The 26,658-nt window shown below is 37.5% G+C and overlaps 1 protein-coding gene across 1 annotated transcript; it reads right to left on the bottom strand.

Moving 5' to 3' along the window:
• Positions 1–365: 365 nt before the first annotated feature.
• Positions 366–5,828, bottom strand: LOC122056614 (F-box protein SKIP5-like). Its single transcript, XM_042618636.1, has 5 exons — positions 5,529–5,828; positions 2,429–2,573; positions 2,280–2,358; positions 1,147–1,205; positions 366–960 (listed from the first exon to the last, which is right to left on the bottom strand). Exons 1-5 carry the CDS (start codon positions 5,668–5,670, stop codon positions 603–605), a joined length of 783 nt encoding a protein of 260 aa, XP_042474570.1. The 5' UTR covers positions 5,671–5,828; the 3' UTR covers positions 366–602.
• Positions 5,829–26,658: the final 20,830 nt, after the last annotated feature.

Below are 26,658 nucleotides of genomic sequence, written 5' to 3'. Positions count from 1 at the left end.
TCTTTTGTTAATCCATTGAAATTTTCCATCGCCTACTAAAATAAATCCAAAAAACACATAACAATAATGACTGAGAATCACAAGTGATTCTGACACTCCGAGCTTATGAAATGCCCTGTGAAAAATTCAAACTCTTGTGATATGGGAACCCTTCCTACCTCTAACCATCACATCGTGCCTCACGGGACAAAAATTGAAACAATTTTTAAAAAAAAATAGAGAAAAAAAAAGATGAAAATGAAACATTTGCACTCAATAATATTTGTTGCAGAGTTGATTTATCATAAACTACTAAAGAGACTGGACAACAAATTTATCTGAACACAAAAAAATTAAAAAAAAAAATGAATTTAGCAATTGAAACATAATTTATCTTGTTTGAATGTTCAAACATAATCTTATCGCAATCGAAACTACACACCGCTATTTTCTAGCGATCTAAACAAGGATGTGAACTATGAAGTCATTGAATTTTCAGATAAATAGTTTACAGCCGATCTATAACAACTGGGAACTGTTAGTGCAATGGACTTCCAGAATTTTAATATTTGATCTGATCCTAACAATAATGAACACGTACCAGAAGCCTGGTATGAAAGTGCTTATAGCTCCTGCTCCCCAACTTCGAACCAGAAAAAGATGCAACTTCGCGTATAAATAGCCCGCACACGCTGTAATGCCAGATTACCACTGGTGAAAACAGCCTTGGCACCGCCTTCTATCCTCGTCTGAGCAACAGTGATGCTGTCATTGCCATGTTCCTTCAGCGATTGTCGAAATGCATTGGGTACGGTGGCTGTGCTAATTATCGGAAAGGAGAGGTAATCTAAAGGATTCTCCTCACACTGAAGAATGCATCCTTCAATTGTTAACCTCCCACTGCGGTGCAGTAGGCAATATCCTAACTCGGTCCGGATTGTCAAATTTGTTATCTTGCATGTGGAAAGGAACTCCAATGCGCTGCCATGGAAACGGACTAGATTCGGTTGACAAAACAATAGTGGAATAGAAATAACAAGCATACTACATTGCTAATTTTCACAAACCGCAAATTTTAGGGATATAGCACTACAAACAAATGGAAGCTGAATCGGATCAAGTTAACTGCTAAGGATCATAATTAGAACATGAATGAGATAATCAAACCTTTCCGAGCCCCGAGAACAGGTCAGTACAGTGTCATCTGGGAGTTCGCCTCCACCAATCTGTGGGCAAGTAAAAGGAAAGATAAGAACCCATGGCTTGATGGCCATAGACAAAGATTATCGAAAACAGAGTATGTGTGAATGATAGTTTTTTTGTCAAAAAAAAAAAAATGCAAACATATTGGAAAAAATATTTTTCAGTACACAAGCTTTTACTATAGTAGCATGAAGATGTAACTGAATTATTTTTTAAAAAACATTTGACAAACCAATTTGTCCAAACCGTAACACATACATTCCTTGGAGTTAGCCACTGCAATTTGTCAAAACTGTAACAAAACAATTTAACACAGACACTCTTGAAGCTCGGAGTTTACTCGAAGATCCTAGAAAGATTGTCTCAGAAAAGGGTTGTTACCTAGGGAGCTTAGTCAATTGAGCCTATGTGTCACTTCTACTCCGAGATGGAATGGTATTGGTGCTATTATTATTATTTGTCATTGATCAAGTGATAAAGTTACTACCGTGTGACATAGGTCATGGGTTCGAGTCTCGCAACCAGCCCCTTGCAAAGCAGGATAAGGGTGTGCATAATATACCCTTCCCCGGGACCCGTATTGAAGAGAACTTCGGTGCGGGACCCGTATTGAAGAGAACTTCGTGCACCGAGCTGCCCTTTTTATCCTTCAAGTGGTACTTCAATTCAACCATGGAGCAATGCCAGATCATTCATTCTGTCACTTAAAGATAACTTATCGAGGTAATTTTTGTCACAATTTGAAAGATCAGATTATCACATGTGAAAAACAATTTTGAAATTCTTATAAAGTGCTTTTCCAGATAATTGATTTCTTCTCAGATAGACAAAGTCCATTTGGTTGTACAGAGTAAAACATTAGAGGGCTAATTGTATATATGGTGTATTACTAGTTTTAAACTAAATTTTATAGTGATGAATGATAAACATAGACAGAGGAAACTACCATGCAAATTGAACCCTAACAATTTCCGCTTTATGTTTCTTCTCGTATAGTCCATAAATAATAAATTATTGGAAGATAAACTTGATGATCTCACATGATATTCGATAAATACGTTTAAGAATGCATCTGAGAGAGCAGAAGATCAACTTACCAGGCAAAGAGGCTTTTTGATCTGGATATTACACGCAATGTGATCTCGACAAGGAGAAATAAGAATGGTATCACCCGGTCTTCAACAGAGACAGAATTCAATTAATAATACACACTCTCTGCTTCTCATAGGAAATTCAGTTCACCAACCTTGCAGCAGAAATTGCATCCTGAAGATTTGGAAAAACTCCAGGCTCACTTGTGTTTTTAGTAGACCTTTCCACGCGCAACCATAATCGGGGATGGCATGCCAAGTAGCGCCATCTGTGGCAAACAAGGGCAATGCTATAACGATCTGCAAAGAGAGGAGAAGGTTGCTAAAAGCAATTCACAGAAACTCCAGGAAACTAAATGCAAAAACTGTAAAGATAAAATATAAGTTCAACAAAATCTCAGTGAAAGTTCTAGCATACCTAAATTATGAATGAAACCACATCCATGAGATATCTATGCCAATGTGAATTGGTGTAACACTATCAGCAGAACAATCTACCCAAATGACAGAATTGATCTATTAGCTTGCTATGCTGCACCGTCGGCACAAAAGATTCTCAGATTCAAGTTAATTGTAGTTCATTCATCTAAGCCTATAAGCCCTCTCATTAATTCACAACTCTCAGCCAGAGACAAAACTAAGATGCCACAATCTAATGTCCCCATCAACACTCAGAAGTCCAAGTCATAACATAGAATGATTGAGAGCACTTGAGGCCTAATGGTTGCTCCTCCATTGATAACCATCCATTCCAAACACTTTATCATGCCTAGGATTAGACTGATCCGAAAAAGAACTAACTGAATCAATGTCATAGTAAAGACATGTACATACTTATGGAAGATTTTTATTTCAGGTAAATGAAGCAAACAAAGAGAAAGTAACTGATGTTGGAAATCACTAATTTGTATCTACTACTAGAAATTATCACCTTAAACAGCAGTTTTGAAAGACCTATTATATCACAAAAACAGAATGGTGGGAAAAGGCTTTGGAGGAGAAAGCTGATCAAGTGACCGATTACACCAAAAGCTTAAGCTATATTAGGAAAGGGGGAGCCAATTTACTTTTTGTATTCACTACTTTAAGTTATAGATGATCTCCAATTTTCATCCTCTCAAAGCTTGTTAGCTCAGGTTGAATCCTTAGGAAGGTTACTTATGCGTTAGACAAATGTAGCAATTATTCAATTCCATGTGACCTGTCTAGGACCCAAACACATGGACAGATTGGTCAAATCACTGTCCCTTTCGTGAGGCATTCCCCTCATGCAAACTTCATCGGCAGATCCACTTGAAGCGCTATGTAGTTTTAACAAACATAATGTGCCAATCACGATTCATGACAAATCATATGCAACTATTTGCCATGTAAATCAACTATCAAAAGAATGATAGATGCAACAGGGGTAAGGGAAACAAGGAGAAGAACTAAATTTAGATATATGTATGATATTTAAGAAAATAATTTCAAAGTGGGTAATAGGCAGCTTCATTCGCCATCCACCATCTAGGTGGGGTGAAGTTCTAGGCATTCATCACTTGTGGGCAAACACTGCCAATATGAGTAGTAATTACATCAAATGCAGAGGGAGAGTATAAAGACTTCTTGGTTGCACTCATGAGCTCATGGCCACCACAGAAATAATCAAAACCCCTCTAGAACTCTTAGAAAGGGAAGAGGAAATAAGAAAAACAACAGGTAAAAAAATCTATTGGTCTTCTCCAACAAGTCCAAATAGGCCCCATCAGTGTCTTCCAATACATCTGCCTAAAATCAGGTTAGCAAAATGGAGTCGGGCTAAAACATGAAGACAAGCCTGATTGAAGACCAAATGAATGGCACAGCAATAGAAGTCAAAGGCCATTCCAGGTAGTGATCGTCTCTCCAAACATAAATATACTTGCCAAGGGGAATACTGGCTAACCAGGAGCTGAAGTGCCCAGGCAAACCAAAACTATCAATCATATTACAATCTAGAATGTAAGTAGGCAGCTCCCATGACATCTAAGTGCCTGTGCAAATACAAGAATACTAGGCCTTTTCCTGCTTAGTCACACAAGCAAACAGGATTCACGGGACAAGATTATCACATAACTGTAGATTCAAGGAACAAAAGCTAAGCATAAGCATCAATATCATTATGAACAAATTTAGAACTCTAGATATGAAACTATTACTTCTGTGAACCTTTTAGAGTTCTAAATATAAAATCTTTTACTTCTGTGAACCTTTCAGAGTTCTATATATAAAATCTTTTACTTCTGTGAACCCAGCAGAGAGTTCAATAATATGTTGGTGACATTGAGATCAGGTTTGGGTTATTTTATGATCAGATTCACTATCCCTTTCCTTCCGTTTATTTTTAACTTATTCTTGCATTTCAATCCTTCATTAGATTACAAGTAACATGGAGTTGACAAAAAAGACGATAGACATCCAATAGAATGTGCAGTATTTATTTAATTCTTCTCTTAATTGTATCACATTTATTAACTGAATATTGATTATAGTAGTAAACATCCTATAGGAAGATGATAACTGCAGTTAAGATAGCATAAAGCCTTTTTTTCCACAAAAAATGCAAACTTTGGGAAGAGAGATCCCCCATGGATTGAAGTTTTTGAATGAAATCAATTGCTTGTCCTCTATAGCTTCCAATCTTCAGTCCATTTCTTTCAAATAAAATCAACAAATTCATCCCGTCTCAATTTCAGACCAACTATTTTTGGGGTAGTTGCCGTTATGAAGTCAGAAGCTGTAATAATTTATGTAGAACTTCTCAATCAATTCTCTGCATATTTTAAACTTTGTTTTGAGGAATAATGCAACATTCTCTGGATATTGCTCACCTAATTTACAGAAGAATTACTTTACTTTTCCGTTAACTTAATTGATTTCCCAGAATATACATACCATCGTCCCCCAAGAGTAATCAAAGAACTGATGACAAAAAAGAAGTGAAGCGGACTGAAGGCCATTAGCTGGAAAGATAGAGTGCTTATAACGAGTATATATTATCCAGTATGTTGTCGCCATGATTCTTGATCATTTTCATAAAACAGATCAAAATTTCAAATAGATAAAATTAAAGGTAAAAACAAGAGAATGTTCACTTTTCCAACATCTCCGTAAGTAGGAACGGTGGTTGGTGTAAAATAAAAATAGTTGCTTCGCTGCCGCGTACCATAATCAGACATGAAAAGCCCTAAAATTCAGTAACGAGGGTAGCAATCATAGGGCCTGGCCAGATACCTGGGATAGGCATGAGGAAGCTGAAAACGTGCGTGAGGCAGCCATCGTCGAGGCTATGAATCGTCGAAGAGGATACGGATGGAGAATACGATGCCGGCGCCAGTGTTACGGCGGCGAGCTCCATCCGCGTCCTCTTCGCCATCGTGAGCTCCCTGGTCAAGGGGCTTCCTCCGCCCTTTCGCGCTTGACGCGGTTCAGAGATCGCCCTTTCCCGATGGAGCAACGGGCGGGCAGCGCGGGCATGGGCGGCTGTCGGAGGAGAAGGTTCGGCCGACACGAGGCGGAGCGGATTGGGGCAAAAATATCACGGCGGACTTCCACGTGTTCAGATTAAATAATTGCAAAATTATAAAAACACTCCTAAATGTGTGTGAATTTTATATAACACCCTGGACTTCTGCAATTATCAAAACGCTCTCTCGCAACCACAAGCGGCCTTGCTCACACCCACGAGCGAGACCGTGACGAAATATTAAGAATGAACGTATTTATCTTTTGTCATAATAAATTCACTTGCTATCACATATGACCATTGCGTATGTAATATAATAATATATAAATTATTTGAGTCTTTAAAAATTGTAAAGGACTTCCCTATATAAAAAAATTATTTTAATTTAATATTATACTTGTCTTAGTAAAAAAACTAAGAAAAATATATTTTTTAACATCGTCGGCCTAAAATATTTATAGAAGCTTCTTTGATCATAGTGTCGTCAATTCTAAGATATGGGACTAAAGAGAACTATATTTTTTTTATATAAAACAACCAAAGAAAATTAATAATTAGAAAAATTCATAATAATACGCTGTAGCTGAGTCTCGAATTCTAGAGCACTGATTGTTTCGTTTGCGGAATTACTAATAAACCTTGGAATTATTTTTAGTGTTAATATAAAAAAGGACATTAACGTAAATACATTTTAGGCTTCACCAAAATTAATTAGTAAAGGGGTGAGATTTTTAATAAAATAGTAAAATTATATAGGCATATAAAATTACAATTCCAAAAAGTAGTACACTCAAACGGGCTGACCGGCCCGCTAACTTAGTATACTGAAAAATGTCCAATCTAACCCACCAAAGTAGGTTGAACCATGAGCTAATATATATATATATATATATATATATATATATATATATATAATATAAGCAAGATTAAAAATTTTAAATTTGTATGGTAGATTAATCAGGTGTCCATTGAATTTTTATTTTGCTTCTCAACACAGATCAATCCGTACCCATCATGAACCCACCGCTTGGACCCGTTAAATAAATTGATAAAATTTCAATCTAATTCACATAAATAATTTGACATGATGAACTAATCTGACAAATCAAATCTAAATTGACAATTTTATCAAAGAATATTAAATGACAATAAAATAACATTTATTAATATCGAATAACATTAATTTTTTAACAATTCGAATCCAATACTTTACTTTAAGTCACGATCTGAACAACTTTGGGGGTTTTAATGGAGTAAAAGACAATCAACATACGAAGGATTAGACTGAACCTATTAAATCATCACATAAAAATTAACAAAACAAAATCATTACAAGTCGAACCATTTCCACAGTAAAGACTGTGTTATATATAAACAATTTATCTATCTTAATCAAATCAATATCAATACATAGATTTTTTTAAACTAGACATTAACATCGCATTTGCATTTTCTCTTTTTTTTTGCCTTTTGTGTTTCAAATTGAGAGGCATTGCATCAAAGTTGTTGAACATGGTCGGTGAGGGAAACGACAGGTGCCTGTAAAACGCTGCAGAGATACTTGAGTTAGACTGCTAGAGATTGAATTTGAATGTAAAAAAGTTGAGCATTTTGCACAAAATTTGTAGGAAAAAAAAAATAGGGGGCGCGCCCATAGATATATATATCTTATATTTGGTACGCATGTGCTTGACTGGAGCACCTGGATCAAATTCAGGCGATTCAGACGCCTGAAATCTATCAATAGATTTTTTATTATTATTTTATTTTATTTAGTTTCGAGATTAAATTTATCTGTAAAATTTAAGAATTGAGTTACAATGCTCAAGTTAAAAAAATTAACACTAAAAAAATTTTAGATGTTCACAAAATATATTATATATATTTAGATTTTAAAATTTTAAAAAAATATTTATTTTTAAAAAATAAAAAACAAAATAAACTCTGCGTCAATAAGAAAAAAAATACTTTAGTCATTATGATAAATTCTAGGTGCCTCGAGCACATGTGTACTGACGCAGACAAAAAGTCACACAGGATATCACTATTATATTATAGTAATCCAGGCACCTCGAGGATTACTTTTTTATACTTTTTAAAAATCTTAAATTTCTTAAATCTTAAACCTTAAATATTATACCCCTAATTTTAAATGTTGAACCTTAAAAAACATATAAAAAAAATTATGCACCATAAATACTATATCTTAAACATTAAACCCTGAATTCCAAATCCTAAATCTTAAATTCACTATATGCCCCTTAAACATCTAATTTTTTTTTCGTTTTAATTTTTTTTTTTTACTTGAACACGATAGCTAATCCCTGAACCCTCTAAGTAAAATCTAATTAACTTAAACCCAAACTTAAAAAATAAATAAATAAAAAACACTCAACATCTCGAAAGTTAGCATTTATTATATATATATATATATATGCGCCTCGAATCCATTCGAGACACCGTAGAGCAATAAAGAGTTGGGAATGAACACCTTTTTTATTGGAATAGTATAAAGGATATTCCATTTTTATGTATTATCAAAATGGTGTAGCTTCTCGCTTTTGTACATTTCATTTTTCAAAATTGTCTTTATTTTTAAGGTTATTGATACAAATTTCACCAACAAATATGATGGAAATCAAGATAACGATGGATAGAATCCTAAGAATTAGAAAACAAGAGTGTAAGTCTTAACCCGTAACTAAGAACCAACATGAACCAAGCCTATGAAGGAAAAAGAAACTCCACACTAGAGGTGATAAGTTTCGATGGGTTGAACGCCACGAGAGTAAACTCGATAAGTTCAGGAGTTCTTTCAAAAATTAAGAGAACACACAAATCTCACAAAAACTAAGTTACTTCATAAGTAAACTCGATAAGTTCAGAAGTTCTTTCCCAAGTAGACACAAGTTGCTCTCTATTACTTCTCCGAGTCATCACCACTTGATCACACCAAACAATATCATAATCAGTGAATTCAATGGCCACTAACTTCACCTTTTTAAGCTCTGAGAAATCATGACAATCAAATATCATTTCCATCTTAGTTTCTCATTCCAAGTAAACTTCTGGGTCATTTCTCCCTTGGAAGGTTGGAATTTTCAGCTTAATCCCTCCTAAATCATTATTTCTTCTAGGCCCGTTTCTATCTCCTCGATATCCAAGCCTACCCCAGTTGTAGTTTTGCTCATAAAAATCTTCCACCACCTCTTCATCTTCTTCGACGTCAATCTCATGAGCATGACTTCGTTGTGGTATAGTAGAACGATCTTGTTGATGTCTTCTTAGTGTCCCATCCTCCACTCAATCCAATCTCTCATAGATAGATTCTAATTCAGTCCTCATCATCCGCTGCAGTTCCCCCATCAATACTTGCAATTACAAGTTCGGAAGTTGCCTAGTCCCCTCATTTGCTCCATCCTCCTGGTTATTGGACAGGTCTAAAAAAATGAAAGAAAACCTCCGAAGCACTCAACTCATGTTTGAGTGGTAGGCTCTCAATTGATGATATCTCTTAGGGAATAGGAGTGGGGAATGAGAATGAGAATCATTGATTGTCATTGTTAATGTTTGGATTATAGGAATAGGAATGCAAATAAGGGAATGAATCCTTAAAATTGGGTAATAACTCATTTCCATGTATCTCCCCTTCAATGAGTCATTACCCTATTTTCATCAATCAAAATATTCCCTTATTCCAAAAATATCCTTGACCTAAAACTAAAATTTTCTCCCTTAATACCAAATATCAAAATATATTTATTTATTTTTTCTTTCATATCACTTCTCTCTCCTTGTTCTCTCTCATCATATTTTCTCTCTCATCATTTTATCACACACTTTCTCTCTCCTTAATCTCTCCTATCACACTCTCTTTCGCATTTTTTCTCATTACACTTTCTCTCTCATCATACTTTCTCTCTCCTCAATCTCTTCCATCACACTCTCTTCCTTCTTTTTCTCTCTTCATACTTTCTCTCTCATCATACTTTCTCTCTCCTCAATCTCTCCCATCACACTATCTTTGCTCTTTTTTTCTTATCACACTTTCGCTCTCATCACACTTTCTCTCTCCTCAATCTCTCTTGTCACACTCCCTCTTTTTTTCTCAACACACTTTCTCTCTCATCATACTTTCTCTCTCCACAATCTCTCCCATCACTCACTGCTCTCTTTTTCCTCATCACACTTTCTCTCTCATCATACTTTCTCTCTCCTCAATCTCTCTCATCACACTCTCTCCCCTTATTTTTCTCATTATATTTTCTCTCTCTTCATCCTCTCCCATCATACTTTCTCTCACATCATATTTTCTCTCTCATCTTCTCTCATCATGATCTCTCCTATCACACTCTCTTTTCTCATTTTCTCTCATCACACTTTCTCTCTCTTCATTCTTTCTCATCACACTTTCTCTCTCATCAGACTATCTCCCTCATCATTCTCTTTCATTATATTTTTCTCTCACATTCATCTTTCTCTCACATCTAATTTTTTCTCTTATTTTTCTTTAAGGATAAAAAGGGAAATTTTGATTTATTCCGATAGAAAATATGCAACTAACCAAACATTGCTTTTAAGAGTGATATTCATGCTCATACACATTCTCATTCCACAATACAATGATTCATTCCGATTCCTATTCCTAGGAAAGAACCAAACGCCCCCTTAGTTTTTAATCAAACTCTAGAACAAATCAGAATATCACGTAACAATGCAAAATATACCACCGAAATTTATGATGACAAAATTTTAAGAGACGATGAAAGAGTAGAAGTTTGAGAGTAAGGGAAACAAGAAATGGATTGTTGAAGATAATTCACTTCGATTTGCACAAGCAGTTGTTTCTTTTTTTTTTTTTTGCGCTTTCTTTTCTTTTCTTTTTTCGCTGCTCATTTCTTTCTTTTATTTTTTTCCCTGTTTTTTTTTCTTTTGGCTAAACAACAAGTAAAGATAGATTTGCATTTGCCTTTAAAAATGAAACTCTGATATCAAATGATACAAACTCTGTCAACAAATGTGATGAAACTCAAGACAAAGATGGATAGAACCCTAAGAATTAGAAAACAAGAGTGTGAGTCTTGACCCGTAACCAAGAACCAGCACGAACCAAGCCTACGAAAGAAAAAGAAACTCCACACCAGGGGTGATAAGTTTCGATGGGTTGAACGTCATGAGAGTAAACTCGATAAGTTCAGAAGTTCTTTCAAGAACTAAGAGAACACACAAATCTCACTAAAACTAAGTTACTTCATATGAAGATGTCCCTCCCTTATATAATGGGAGTGAACAAGGAAGAGTACAAAATGAATGCATCCATAATTAGAGTCTCAATGTCTCATGTCTCATGAAAGCTATCTAAGAATCCAAAACAAAATAAATTACATGCACAATTAGAGTCTCAATGTCGCATGCCTCATGTAAACAATTTAAAATACTTAAGTTTTCATACATGAACGAGTTCCCATGCTTATTAGCGTTCTTCCATTAAGCATGACCGAGTCTTGGATGGATATGCCCGATTATGTGGATTAGGCCATGACTAGCGGTTAGAATCATCTTGGTCTCTCTTTACTCATAGTTAGCCCAATATTCCTTGATTAGCTCATTTAGCACTTCCTTGAAACGCTTTGCCCAAAGTCTTGTAATTGAGCCTTCCGGAAGTGACAAATAATCTCTCGTAGCTTCATCCCTTGGCCATACATCCGTTATTGTAGCAACTATGATATCGTAATTGCTACATAATTATAACTACAATCTCATAGTTGCTATGCAATTGTAGCAACTACATAATCGTAACTACTATAACTACGAGTAATAGCAACTATAATCCCATAACTGTTACAACATAATACTGATAAGTATTAATCAAAAATAAATAATCTATGTTGTAACTATATTCCATAGATGCTATAACATAATGTTGATCTGTGTTGATCACTATCGACCAAAATATTCCAGGAAGTATGACATGTAGTTGTTACAATATAATGTTATTAGTATTGATTAGAGTTAAAATTCTGCTATAACATAGTGTTAATTAGTATTGATTAGAAATGAAATGTTCATATTATAGCAACTATAAACTATAACTACTATAACATAATTTATTAATATTGATTAAGTTGAAGTGTCCATGTTATATCCGTTATGAATCCGTAATTACTACAACAATGTCAAAAATAAAGATAGTTTCTAAAATAAAAATGTATTGACATGGAATGAGACACCTTTTGATAATAAATTAAAAAGGGGCTCCCAATTCAAAAAAAAAAAAAAAAAAAAAAAAAAAAAAAAAAAGTAACCTTTCAGTTTGTGCCTCACTTTTTTATCACAAATCTATGAATTGCATTCCTATACTTGCTAAACGGAAAACATTAAGGCAACTCATTTCATGATAAAGAAAAGATGGATCAAAGAAAAGATGAGTTGCAAGAAAATTGAGACAGCAGTAACAAGTAACAGCAAGCTAACAACAACAGTGAGCTCGCAGAAACGTCATGGCGAGCTTGTGAGTGTAGACTGGCCGATCATGTTAGCTGTCTTTCCCTCTTTCTTTCCTTTTCTTTTCCACTCATATTTTCCCTCTTCTACTTCTGGGTAAAGAAAGCAGGTAGATCTTCTTCCTTTCTTTCGAATACTCACCTCGCCATGGACAGACTATGAAAAATTACATTGTAGGTAGGAGTCTCTTTTTAGGGAGAACTTTCTAATGTTTCTGGAATGCAGGAAGAGAGATTTCTCACTCATTCTCAAGAGAAATATTGCAATTGATTGAAAGGAATATTATGCAAGATTTGGATTTCAATTTGTATTTTTGGCTTGAATTCTCTTTGTAGAGATGTAAGTTTACATAAAATCATATTGAAATATTATTATCTTCTTTTTTTGCATGCATTTGTGTTATTTTACTAAAGGGTGCAAATGCTGCTCTATTGGTTTATTGGAAAATAAGTTATTTGTGATTTTTTTTTAAAAAAAATAAACTTTTCAATAAAAATATATGTGGTGCTGAAAATTTTCCTTTAGATTTGGCACATTGAGGAGGATCAATGGGGCAAGTTAGTCGAGTAAGACTAGGCTAAGTGACCAACTCTAGTTGATTAATCCTCACAAATTGATTAGGTTCAACAACTCAACCACATGACACAACCAATCGGCCTTATTTTGCCCCCTTCTCGCTCAATCTAAGTGGGCATAATAACCCGAATGATCTATTGACCCGCTCAACTAGATGGGATTGACATGACATGATTGATTGGTCACAAATTGATTGATCTAAGTACCTTAAAACGATCAACTAACACTGTCAATGGTTAATCCAATATAAGATTGAAAGGTCTGACTAACTTAAGATGTCTGACTATCATGGTCCATCGAGGTCGCATGGCCCAACTGAACCATCTAACTTGAGGCCAGATCCTTTGGTCTAAAAAAAGTGGATCAAGAGATGGATCACTTGCAATTGCGGTCGAATCATGACCGCGATCCGGTCGCAATTGGTTGCAATCCCTCCCTGAGTTCATCGTCCTCTCAGATTATAGTTTGGGTCGGGACGGGTGGTCGGAGACCGGGCGAGGGGCGGCCTCCGACCACCCATCCCAACCTAAACTATAACCTGAGAGGAATCGCAACCGATTGCGGCCAAATCACGATCACAATCCACCTGCAATTGTAAATGGTTCATCCCTTAGTCAATTTTTTTGTGGACCAAAGGATCTAGTCTCGTCTAACCCACATAGCTTATCTAGTCCAATTAATCCGCTTGTTCTGATTAGCCAGATCACGATCACAATCCATCTACAATTGTAAATGGTTCATCCCTTAGTCCACTTTTTTATGGACTAAAAGATCTAGTCTCGTCTAACCCACATAGCTTATCTAGTCCAATTAATCTGCTTGTTCTGATTAACTTGCTTGAGCATGTGCGAAGAGAAGTCAAGAAGTTTGTTAATAAAGTGAATAACTTATAAAAGAGAGGGGGAAAATAACTTTTTTTTTATTATAGAAGTCATTTTTCTCAACTAATATCTATATTTTTTATGACCAAAATTTATTTTTTCATTCATAATAATTTTTGAATGCACCAAATATTAAAAAAAAAAATCCTAGAGAATATCTTTCGTAAAACAAACAAGCATAACAATTTTATATTATTCTCATGAATGTAGGAATAAGAAAGAAAATGCATCAATTATTTAAATGTAGATAATAGATTTAAGGTCTAACCTTGTATATGGACGCTCATAGAATAACTAAGAAAGTTCTGATAGAAAATTTGGGTTGAGAAATATCAACACATGTATTCTATTTAATTTTTAAAAAGTATAAACATAATAGATAAAATTATAGAAGCGTACTAGAATCTATAGTATGCAATCGATTTTGGCCAAGATTTTCAATTTGCAAATCTTCCTTAGTTTTCAGAGAGTTTTGTCGATGAGTAAACAAAACAAAACCATCATCTGCAAACTGGGACCATAACCCTTATTTATAGAAACATAAGTTTACCTATTTCTAATTTGACCCCTCAATAAATTAGAAATTGCACATGGTATCCACATTAATTTATTCATAACAATTAAACTCTTAAGTCATATTCCTTAATCATAAATTTGATCACATTAAATTATGACTTATTTAATTGATGACATTAAACATTTATAATTACAATTATGGTCCCAAAATTCTAACAATCTCCCACTGGATCATATGTGTAAACTTATAAATGTTAACCTTAATGAGCTCATAACTTTTGTCATCATAGCTGTAGGGTTTCCTTAACAATCTCGTCTATTAATTATATAGACATAGGATCAATGTAGTCTTCGTTGTATCTTTCACAACTAAACCATCGATGGTCACGTACATCAATATAATCAAATGACATAGATCAATTATGAATATGTGGGTGTTAGCTAGAGCCCTAGAGCCAATCATTTGATGATTGTATATTTGACTTATTGTATCATATTCTATATAAATAAAGACATTTGGATTTTGGTTATTATACTTACTTGTATTGGTGCTAAATAAACTAAGTATAATAATGTCCCTGAGTAGACGGTTCTCACCTATATCAATCGGTTAGTTGAACCGATAGTGAGATGATATAGGGAACACTACTCTTAATCATTCCTAGTCGAGTATTAACATTCAGGGACAATGTTAATGCAATAAGACTAGCATGTAGGTCAACTCGATGACTTGATCTCACAAGTCATGGATATAGAGATATCAAGTTGACACATGGGTATACATTAGAGAATGTATATTGAATGACCCGCCATGAGAAAGTATCATGGATCGTTATATGAGTGTCATATACTTTCTCATGTGGCTATTAGTATGACTACTAGTCCTTAGACCTGAAGTCACCATAGATCCCTACATAAGGAGTTATGTACTTTGGTTTCATCAAACGTCACCCGTAACTAGGTGGACTATAAAGGCGATTACTGGGTATATAACAAATTATGCAGAGGGATGTGAGTGATGTAGATGGGATCTATCCCTCCTATATGATGGGAGAGACATCGGTATTCTTGATAGAGTGAGACCACGAAGTGCATGGTCATGCCCAAATGAGTCAATATAGGATATTGAGCTCATTTGATTTAGTGAGTTTACTTGGAGTTCAAGATTTAGATTGGTCAGAGGATGACACAGTCTATACCTCACATTGACCAATCTAGATGTCTAGGATAGAAGGACACTTGTCATATATTGTGAGGAGTCACAATTAGTAGTCACAAGGTGATGTTGGATCTCAACATTCTTGTAACATTGGGTAGTAATGATGTGTTGCTAGATACCGCTCATTACTTATGTTCCTAAACGGGTTTAGGGGCATTGCCAACGTTACAAGAACCTATAGGGTCACACACTAAGGACAATTAGATGGAGATTAGGTTCATATGATGAACCAAGAGGATTAGATTCATTTGATGAATCAAATTGGATTAAGAGTAATCCTAATTGGGCTAACTTGAGTTCGACTCAAGTTGATTCATGTGTTCAATGAGTCTAATTTAGATTATGACTCATTGAATCAATTTAATTAAATGAATTGAATTCATTATATTAAGTTGGCTTGAATCAAATGGTTAGATTAAATCAACCATGGAAGAGATTTGGTCAAGTTTGACTTGACTTGAGAGGAAGATTAAAAGTCAAGTTTGACTTGACTTTATGCCACCTCATTGGTGAGTTGGCATTGATGTGGACCAATGATGTTACTACACATCATCATGGGTGTCATCTCATGGAGGTTACAACTCTTTAATGGCTCCACATTAATTGCACTTAATGTGGAAATGGGAGTTACATTCTTTTGAATGTGGCCGGCCACTATTGTAGGGGAATGAAATGAATTTTTCATTCAAGCCTCATTTACATCATCCTCTTCCTCAAGTTTTTGCTCTCTCCCCTCTCCTCCTCCTTGGCCGAATACCACATAGGTGCTAGCACACCTTGGTTTTTGTCTTCTCCATCTAGAGTTGTTTGTGTGGATACTTCTAGAGGAGTATCTATTTTGATACTCTAGAGATCCGGCATTTTGGACGAGCGGGATTCACGTCGGGCACGCATCAAGGGTATAAACATCTTAACCTTTGTAGATTTAGTGTAAATCGAAGTTTTCTAACTCGTACTCGAAATTTTCCGAATTTTTCCTTTGCACGGATCTGGTGGCATGGGTGATTCTGGGTTTCTGCGACGCGAAAAGCGATTTTCGCGGCCCGAAAAACCCAACAGTGGTATCAAAGCCACGTGCAAAGCGAGTACGAGTTTCGTTTCATATTTTTATGAAAAATATAAATCTGTAAACTTTCTGTAAATTGATGTTTTTATAGTTTTAATGGGTTATTTTCTCGTAGTAACGAAGCACAAGTGTTTAGACACTTGTAGGCTTCGACCACCGAGAAGTTTTTCACGAAAAGGTGAAGTTTCGACCCCAAAACGTTTTGGGACAGCGGGCTTAGGCGCTATTGGATCGCTTAGGAGCAACTCGCGATGGTTAGATCGCGGGTAGGGGTACTTCCCCTAACCCCGCAAGGGGATTTGCTCTGCGATTGCGCCCGAAATCGCTAATCGGGACCGCCGGGAAAAATTTACTCATAAAATTGTAAAATTATGAAAAAAATTACAGAAAATTATGAAAAATATATAATTTAGAATTATATATTGATTTTGTGATAGTCATGGCCCAATAGACCCAATTGGATTGGAAATTTGTGTTGTAATTTATAATACGGCCTGCGCGCCGTCATTTGTGTTTGCGTGTGATGTATATCATTCGCGACCTGCGCGTCGTGCCTCTCTTTTATATATTCTTGTTGTAAATTAGATTTAGACTCGAATGTAACTCGAGTTTCAAAATTGTAATGTACAAAATTGGAGCGGTGGAAGGTCCACTCGAGACGGAGTTACGAGGAGGGCGCGAGCAACACAAGGTGGTCAAAAGGAAAGCGCTTAAGAAACTGTTGACCCTAGGTTGACCATCTGATCTTCTCATTGGCTTGAGAAGATCGTAGTAGGGTCATGACTAAATCACAAAAATTATTTAATTAATTGATTTTGTGTATGTGATGCATAATTTAGTAATTAATTTGTACCTTACGATTAGATTAGATCTAAATCGTGCACAAGATGCACCCTTACGATTAGATTAGATCTACATCGTGTACAAGATGCACTCTATCGAATAGATTAGATCTATCGTGTATTTGATACACATTGACGTTTAGATTAGATCTAAATTACGTCAACTCTAATGCCTACCATGCCGTGATACCTACCACTACCTCGATCGCATGCTGTTGTTGAATCTGCCAAAGCAGAGCAACACATACTATCTTGGTAGGGTACGGAGGGACAATCTTGGTCCCGCCTATCAACGCATGGGTGAATACAAACTCAATTAGATTGAGTATTCCTAGTTTACTCGGTTGGATCGAGTACAACTATAGGCATTCTTCCAATGGTTGGAAAGGTAGGACAAAATCACGTTTATATTAATTCTCGGGCGTATTAGCCAAAGCTAACTCGAGTTTTAATATAAATGCGGATTTTATCCTATAAACAAGAGTTGCATAGAGATGTAATTGGTAATCGTTACCTACCGATCATACTAAGTCTTGGGCGTATTAGCCAAAGCTAACTCAAGGGTTAGTATGATGTGGATCTTGTCCCACATGAATTATAGAATTCAGTGGGAGCATCATTTAGTTAAAGGCCTAATTAAATGATTTAGAATATGGTATTTATTTCTGCTTTTATTTCTGTTGTAGATTACCATGACGTCGAATACGAACACCTTCTCTCTGCGATCTGTCCTTGAGAAGGACAAGCTCAACGGAGCAAACTTCCTGGACTGGTACAGGAACCTGAGAATAGTTCTCACTCAGGAACGTAAACTGTACGTTCTGGAGCAGCCCATTCCGGAGGCTCCTCCTGCCAATGCCCCGCGAGCTGACAAAGATGCTTACAAGAAGCATCAAGATGACGCATTAGATGTGTCATGTCTAATGCTCGCGACCATGAACTCTGAGCTTCAGAAGCAACACGAGTTAATGGCGCTTACGATATGGTTGAACATCTTCGTCAACTGTATCAAGGTCAAGCGAGGCATGAGAGATTTGAGATCTCAATGGCAATGTTTCAGTGCAAGATGTCAGACGGGGCTCCTGTAGGCCCATATGTACTCAAAATGATTGGGTACATAGAGAACCTACAAAGGTTGGGGTTCCCACTTGGCCAAGAGCTGGCCACTGACCTGATCTTGCAATCCTTGCCGGATAGCTACAGTCAATTCGTTCTAAACTACAATATGAACGAGATTGACAAGCCACTGCCCGAGCCGCTTAGCATGTTAAGAACTGCTGAGCTAAACCTTAAGAAGGTTAAGCCCAACACTGTTCTGATGGTTCAGAAACATAAGAGCAAGGGCAAGCCCAAAGGCAAGGGAAAGTCTCAAGCTAAGGGCAAAGGCAAGGCACTGAAGCCTAAAGGGGGGTCGCCAAGGATGCTACCTGCTTCCACTGGAAGAGGAACTGCAAGGTATACTTGGAGGATCTTAAGAAGAAGCGAAGTGAGACTTCCACTTCATGTATATATGTTATAGAAGTCAATCTATCTATTTCTACATCATGGGTATTAGATACTGGATGTGCTTCTCACATTTGTACTGATGTTCAGACGCTGAGAAATAGCAGGGCATTGACAAAGGGCGAGGTGGACCTACGAGTAGGCAATGGAGCACGGGTTGCTGCTGTTGCTGTAGGGACTTACTTTCTATCTCTGCCCTCTGGGCTTGTACTAGAGTTAGTCGATTGTTGTTATGTGCCTGCATTAACTAAGAACATTATATCAGTTTCTTGTTTGGACAAGAAAGGTTTCTCGTTTACTATAAAGAACAAATGTTGTTCCGTCTATTTAAACGATATGTTCTATTGTAGTGCACCTCTGATTAACGGACTCTACATTCTAGATCTTGAAAGCCCTATCTATAACATAAATACCAAGAGGTTCAAGTCAAATGACCTGAACCAAACCTATCTCTGGCACTGTCGCTTAGGTCATATAAATAACAAGCGCTTATCCCAGTTCCATAAGGATGGTATGCTGGACTCATTTGATTTTGAATCATATGAGGTATGCAAGTCATGCCTACGAGGCAAGATGACCAAGACTCCCTTTATTGGGCACAGCGAGAGAGCAACTGATTTGTTAGGACTCATACATAGTGATGTATGTGGCCCTTTCAATGTTGCTGCTAGAGGCGGTTATAGGTACTTCATCACATTTACTGATGATTTCAGTAGATATGGTTATGTGTACTTTATGACACATAAGTCTGAATCCTTTGAAAAGTTCAAAGAATTCAAGAATGAAGTACAGAACCAGCTTGGCAAGAGTATTAAGATACTTCGATCCGATCGAGGTGGAGAATACCTTAGCCATGAGTTCCGTGACTATCTAGCTGAGTGTGAGATTCTATCCCAACTCACTCCTCCTGGAACACCACAGTGGAATGATGTATCCGAAAGGAGGAATCGTACCCTATTAGATATGGTACGATCGATGATGAGTCACACAGATCTTCCGACATACCTATGGGGCTATGCTCTAGACACGGCAGCTTTTATACTCAATTGAGTTCCATCAAAGGCCGTGATAAAGACACCATATAGGATATGGACTGGGAGAGATGCCCAGGTGTCTTTCATGAGGATTTGGGGTTGTGAGGCTTACGTTAGACGTCAAGTCTCAGACAAATTAGGACTTAAATCCGACAAGTGCTACTTTATTGGATATCCCAAGGAAACTAAGGGATATTACTTCTACATTCCCAGTCAGCACAAGGTAGTTGTGGCAAAGACTGAGGTCTTTCTAGAAAGGGACTTTGTTTCTAGAAAGACTAGTGGGAGCGCGTTCGATCTTGAAAAAGTTCAAGATGCGAACAATAGCACTGATGCCTCGATGGAAATTGAACTGGAACCACAAAGTGTTGTGGATGATGTTCCACAAGGAGTTGAGGAACAACAACCAGTTCAAGTAGACATACCTCTTCGTAGGTCTGATAGGGTACGTCGTCAGCCTGAGAGATACTCATTTCTCTTGTCTGGCCATGATGACATTGTGCTCATAGAGGATGAGCCTACCACCTATCAGAAAGCTGTGATGAGACCAGATTCCGAGAAATGGCAAGAAGCCATGAGATCCGAGATGGAATCCATGTACACCAACCAAGTTTGGACTTTGGTTGATCCACTTGAAGGGGTAAAACTCATTGGGTGTAAGTAGGTCTTTAAGAGAAAGACTGACATGGATGGACTTATTTATAAGGGTCGCTTGGTAACTAAAGGTTTCAAGCAGATTCATGGTATTGACTATGATGAAACATTTTCTCCAGTAGCGATGTTTAAGTCCATTCGGATCATGCTTGCTATTGCAGCCTACCATGACTATGAGATATGGCAGATGGATGTCAAAACCGCGTTTTTGAATGAAAACCTACTCGAGGATGTGTACATGACACAACCTGAGGGTTTTGTAGATCCACAGCATACTAGCAGAGTATGCAAGCTGCATAGGTCCATTTATGAACTAAAGCAAGCTTCTCGGAGCTGGAATCTTCGTTTCGATGATACAATCAAACAGTTTGGTTTCATCAAGAATGAAGATGAACCTTGTGTCTACAAGAAGGTTGTAGGAGACATAGTTGTCTTCCTCATACTGTATGTGGATGACATACTACTCATTGGGAAGGGCATCCCTATGCTTCAGTCTGTCAAGACCTGGCTAGGGAGTTGCTTCTCAATGAAGGACTTATGTGAGGCATCCCGCATTCTAAGAATACAGATCTATAGAGATAGATCTAAGAGATTGCTTGGCCTAAGTCAGAGTACATACATTGACAAGTACTCCTTCGGTTTGCCATGCAGAACTCCAAGAAGGGATTTCTGCCGATGTCACATGGCGTGAGTCTTTCGAAGACTCAAGGTCCCTCTTCTAGAGAGGAGAGAGACCGCATGGATCAGATCCCTTATGCCTCAGCCATAGGATCGATCATGTACGTCATGCTATGTACTCGACCTGATGTCTCGTATGCTTTGAGCATGACGAGCAGATACCAGTCAGATCCAGGTGAAAGTCACTAGATAGCGGTCAAGAATATTCTTAAGTACTTAAGAAGGACTAAAGAATATTTCTTGATATATGGAGGCGATGATGAGATAGCTGTAAAGGGTTACAGTGATGCTAGCTTCCAGACCGACCAGGATGACTATAGATCACAGTCGGGGTTCGTATTTTGCATTAATGGTGGTGTTGTGGAAGAGTTCAAGCTGATTCTACGACAGAGGCCGAGTATATTGCTGCATCTGAGACAGCAAAGGAGGCAGTTTGGATTCGCAAGTTCATTACTGAACTTGGGGTGGTTCCTAGCATTGCTGACCCCATTGAGCTCTATTGTGACAACAATGGAGCTATAGCACAGGCGAAGGAACCTCGCTCACACCAGCGGACCAAACACATACTACGGCGTTTCCATCTCATTCGAGAGATTATCGAGAGAGGAGATGTGAAGATTTGCAGAGTACCTACAGAGGCTAACATCGCAGATCCCTTGACCAAGGCTTTGGCACAGAGGAAGCATGATGGTCACACTAAGTCATTTGGGCTTAGAGCCTACACTGATTGGCACTAGTGCTAGTGGGAGATTGTTAACTAGAGCCCTAGAGTCAATCATTTGATGATTGTATATTGGACTTATTGTATCATATTCTATATAAATAAAGGCATTTGGATTTTGGTTATTATACTTACTTGTATTGGTGCCAAATAAACTAAGTATAATAATGTTCCTGAGTAGACGGTTCTCACCTATATCAATCGGTTAGTTGAACCGATAGTGAGATGATATAGGGAACACTACTATTAATCATTCCTAGTCGAGTATTAACATTCAGGGACAATGTTAATGCAATAAGACTAGCATGTAGGTCAACTCGATGACTTGATCTCACAAGTCATGGATATAGAGATATCAAGTTGACACATGGGTATACATTAGAGAATGTATACTGAATGACTCGCCATGAGAAAGTATTATGGATCGTTATATGAGTGTCATATACTTTCTCATGTGGCTATTAGTATGACTACTAGTCCTTAGACCTGAAGTCACCATAGATCACTACATAAGGAGTTATGTACTTTGGTTTCGTCAAACGTCACCCGTAACTGGGTGGACTATAAAGGTGATTACTGGGTATATAACAAATTATGCAGAGGGATGTGAGTGATGTAGATGGGATCTATCCCTCCTATATGACGGGAGACATCGGTATTCTTGATAGAGTGAGACCACGAAGTGCATGGCCATGCCCAAATGAGTCAATATAGGATATTGAGCTCATTTGATTTAGTGAGTCTACTTAGAGTTCAAGATTTAGATTGGTCAGAGGATGACACGGTCTATGCCTCACATTGACCAATCTAGATGTCTAGGATAGAAGGACACTTGTCATATATTGTGAGGAGTCACAATTAGTAGTCACAAGGTGATGTTGGATCTCAACATTCTTGTAACATTGGGTAGTAATGATGTGTTGCTAGATACCGCTCATTACTTATGTTCCTAAATGGGTTTAGGGGCATTGCCAACGTTACAAGAACCTATAGGGTCACACACTAAGGACAATTAGATGGAGATTAGGTTCATATGATGAACCAAGAGGATTAGATTCATTTGATGAATCAAATTGGATTAAGAGTAATCCTAATTGGGCTAACTTGAGTTCGACTCAAGTTGATTCATGTGTTCAATGAGTCTAATTTAGATTATGACTCATTGAATCAATTTAATTAAATGAATTAGATTCATTATATTAAGTTGGCTTGAATCAAATGGTTAGATTAGATCAACCATGGAAGAGATTTGGTCAAGTTTAACTTGACTTGAGAGGAAGATTAAAAGTCAAGTTTGACTTGACTTTATGCCACCTCATTGGTGAGTTGGCATTGATGTGGACCAATGATGTTACTACACATCATCATGGGTGCCATCTCATGGAGGTTACAACTCTTTAATAGCTCCACATTAATTGCACTTAATGTGGAAATGGGAGTTACATTCTTTTGAATGTGGTCGGCCACTATTGTAGGGGAATGAAATGAATTTTTCATTCAAGCCTCATTTACTTCATCCTCTTCCTCAAGTTTTTGCTCTCTCCCCTCTCCTCCTCCTTGGCCGAATACTACATAGGTGCTAGCAGACCTTGGTTTTTGTCTTCTCCATCTAGAGTTGTTTGTGTGGATACTTCTAGAGGAGTATCTATTTTGATACTCTAGAGATTCGGCATTTTGGACGAGCGGGATTCACGTCGGGCACGCATCAAGAGTATAAACATCTTAACCTTTGTAGATTTAGTGTAAATCGAAGTTTTCTAACTCGTACTCAAAATTTTCCAAATTTTTCCTTTGCACGGATCCGGTGGCATTGGTGATTCGGGGTTTTCGCGGCCCGAAAAACCCAACAGTGGCATGAAAATTACATGCAAGGTGATCTATTCATGTTAATTTTCAACTGGTCCTCCTTATAACCAAAGTGAGATCAAAAATTTAACTTAAGTTATTCAAAGTGTAATGAAGTAAATATTGAACTTTATATCTGAACAGATAATCTCCAAATACATAAGTTTCATCAACATAATGAAACATATATAGTACAAACTTCCATTAGATCTAGATTTCACCCAACTGAATAACACTCATATAAGTGGTATGCTCATAGAAGACATTGGGTGGTAAACCCTTTGTAAAAGGATCTGCTATCATGGAGTTTGTGCATATGTGTTTTATCGAAATTTGTCCACTTTGTACTCTTTCTTTCACAACAAGGAACATGATATCGATGTGCTTCGATTTTGTCGAGCTCCTATTGTTGTTAAAATACAATACAGTTGATCGATTGTCACAAAATAACTTCAGTGGTCTTTCAACCTTTCCCAAAATACGCAGCCCAGTGATAATTTTTCAGCCATATTCCATGATTAGATGTCTCATAACATGCTATAAACTCTGCTGCCATGGTGGAAGAAGCTATCAACGCTTGTTTGGAACTTCTCCAAAAGATAGCTCCACCGACCAACAGAAAAACATAACCTGAAGTGGATCTCATGCTATCTTAGCATCCTTCAAAATCAGAGTCAGAATATCTCATGATCTCAAGAGTATCTGACCTCTTATATGTGAGCATGTAATCACTAGTTCTTTTTAAATATCTCATTACCCTCTTTACTGTTTTCCAATGATCCATTCCTGGGTTGCTTAAATATCTGCCCAACACTCCAACAATATATGCAATATCCGGATGCGTACAAACTTGAGCATACATAAGACTTCCTACAGCTGAAGCATAGAGAATCTTTTGTATTTCTTGAGTCTCGAGGCTTCCTTTAGGGCATTGTTTAAGACTAAACTTGTCTCCTTTAGCGACTGGGGTATTACCTGAGTTGCAATCTTGCATGCCAAATCTTTTAAGCACCTTATCGATATAGTTCTTTTGCGATAATCCAAGAATACCTCGAGAACGATTTCGATGTATTTGGATTCCTAATACAAAAGATGCATTACCAAGATCTTTCATTTCAAAATATCTAGATAGAAATCTCTTGGTATCGTTTAACATACCTATATCGTTTGTGGCAAGCAAAATGTCATCAACATATAAAACCAGAAAGATATGCTTACTCCCACTGAACTTATGATACACACAATCATCTACCACATTTACCTCAAAACCAAATGAGATTATTATTTGATAAAATTTGTGGTACCATTGACGAGATGTTTGTTTTAACCCATAGATGGACTTCTTAAGTTTACAAACCATACTATTTGGATCTCCTAATACAAAGTATTCTGGTTGCATCATATAGATTGTTTCCTCAATGTCTCCATTGAGAAAAGCTGTCTTGACATCCATCTGATGGAGTTCCATATCGAAGTGTGCAACAAGTGCCATGATTATCCTTAAAGAGTCCTTCGTTGAAACTGGAGAAAATGTCTCTTTAAAGTCAATCTCATATTTCTGAGTATAGCCTTTAGCTACAAGACGTGCTTTATGTTGGAGCAATCCCAATGGTCCGTGCGACCATGTGTTTTGGTGTTTGAGCAAAGGGTTTAAGTTAGGTTCACCCTTGTATTTGATATGTGTATTTGAGTTGTGCAGGTGTACAAGATACACATGTGACTCAGGTTGATGGCTTCGGGTTCGGTGAAGGATGGAGCATCCGAGGGACCGTGGACAAGGCAGCGAGGACAAAGGCCGAGGGAATCGACTTCGAGGCATACGCGAAGGATGACATTGGGACGAGCCGCGGGCTTGAATGTATCTGAGGGACGAGAGTTAAAGGAAGTAAGCTTGAAGGTAAGAGGTCAAGGCTGCAAAGAAGCGTCAAGTGAGTCATAACGGTGAGGTTACGAGTGCACGAAAGATTATACTCGGAGTAAAATCCTAGTTTTAGGGTTTTACTGTAGCAGTACTGTAGCAGTCGACTGCATGTTTTAGTAGTCGACTGGTGCAGTCGACCGCGCAGTCGACTGGGTGCGAACAGAATGGTTCTATTCGTTTGATCAGTGGGGATCAGTCGACTGCATGTTTTAGCAGTCGACTGGTATCGAGCCGTTGGGATGTAACGGTCGAATTTTCACAGAGGGCAGTCGACTGCATGTTTTGACAGTCGACTGGTAGGCGAGGTTTTCAACCCGCGGCCTATATAACCAAAGCTTGGGAGCTTGGTTATAGTTGACGAAATTAGTGGTGGGTAACCTCTAATTAGTAGTCAACTAGTGCTCTAGCAATCCAAGTGCTCTTGATCGAGTTGTGGCGAGGTTTCTCCACCGACAAGGAGGATTGTGCTAGCCGGAGTTTTCGGGGATTAATCCACCGACGGATTGAGGGATCGTCCACCTTACGGATAGCCGTGGAGTAGGAGCAAGTTATCTCCAAACCACGTAAACGAGCTTGTTAGCGGTTTGCATTCTTTCTTGTTCTTGCCTTTAGTTTAGCTTGTTTGTTTTGTATTTCCGCTGCGTAAGCTAACAAGTGTAGGAAGCAACGATTTGGGGGCGCCGTCTATCCAACCCCCCTTCAAGCCGGCCACCGATCTCCCAACACTTTATACCTTTCCACATTATCATTTGAATCCCATTTGATTTTAAAAATCCACTTACAACCAATGGGGTTCACACCTTCAGGTAATAGGACAAGTTCCCAAACATTATTATCTTGCATTGACTTATACTCCTCATTCATTGCCTCAATCCACTTTTGAGAATTTGAATCTTGCATGGCTTGCCGAAAGTTGATCGGATCATCCTCCGCCATAC

Source organism: Zingiber officinale, chromosome 3B (genome assembly GCF_018446385.1).
Source record: "Zingiber officinale cultivar Zhangliang chromosome 3B, Zo_v1.1, whole genome shotgun sequence".
Taxonomy (NCBI): Eukaryota; Viridiplantae; Streptophyta; class Magnoliopsida; order Zingiberales; family Zingiberaceae; genus Zingiber; species Zingiber officinale.
This window is presented reverse-complemented; position numbering and strand designations above follow the sequence as displayed.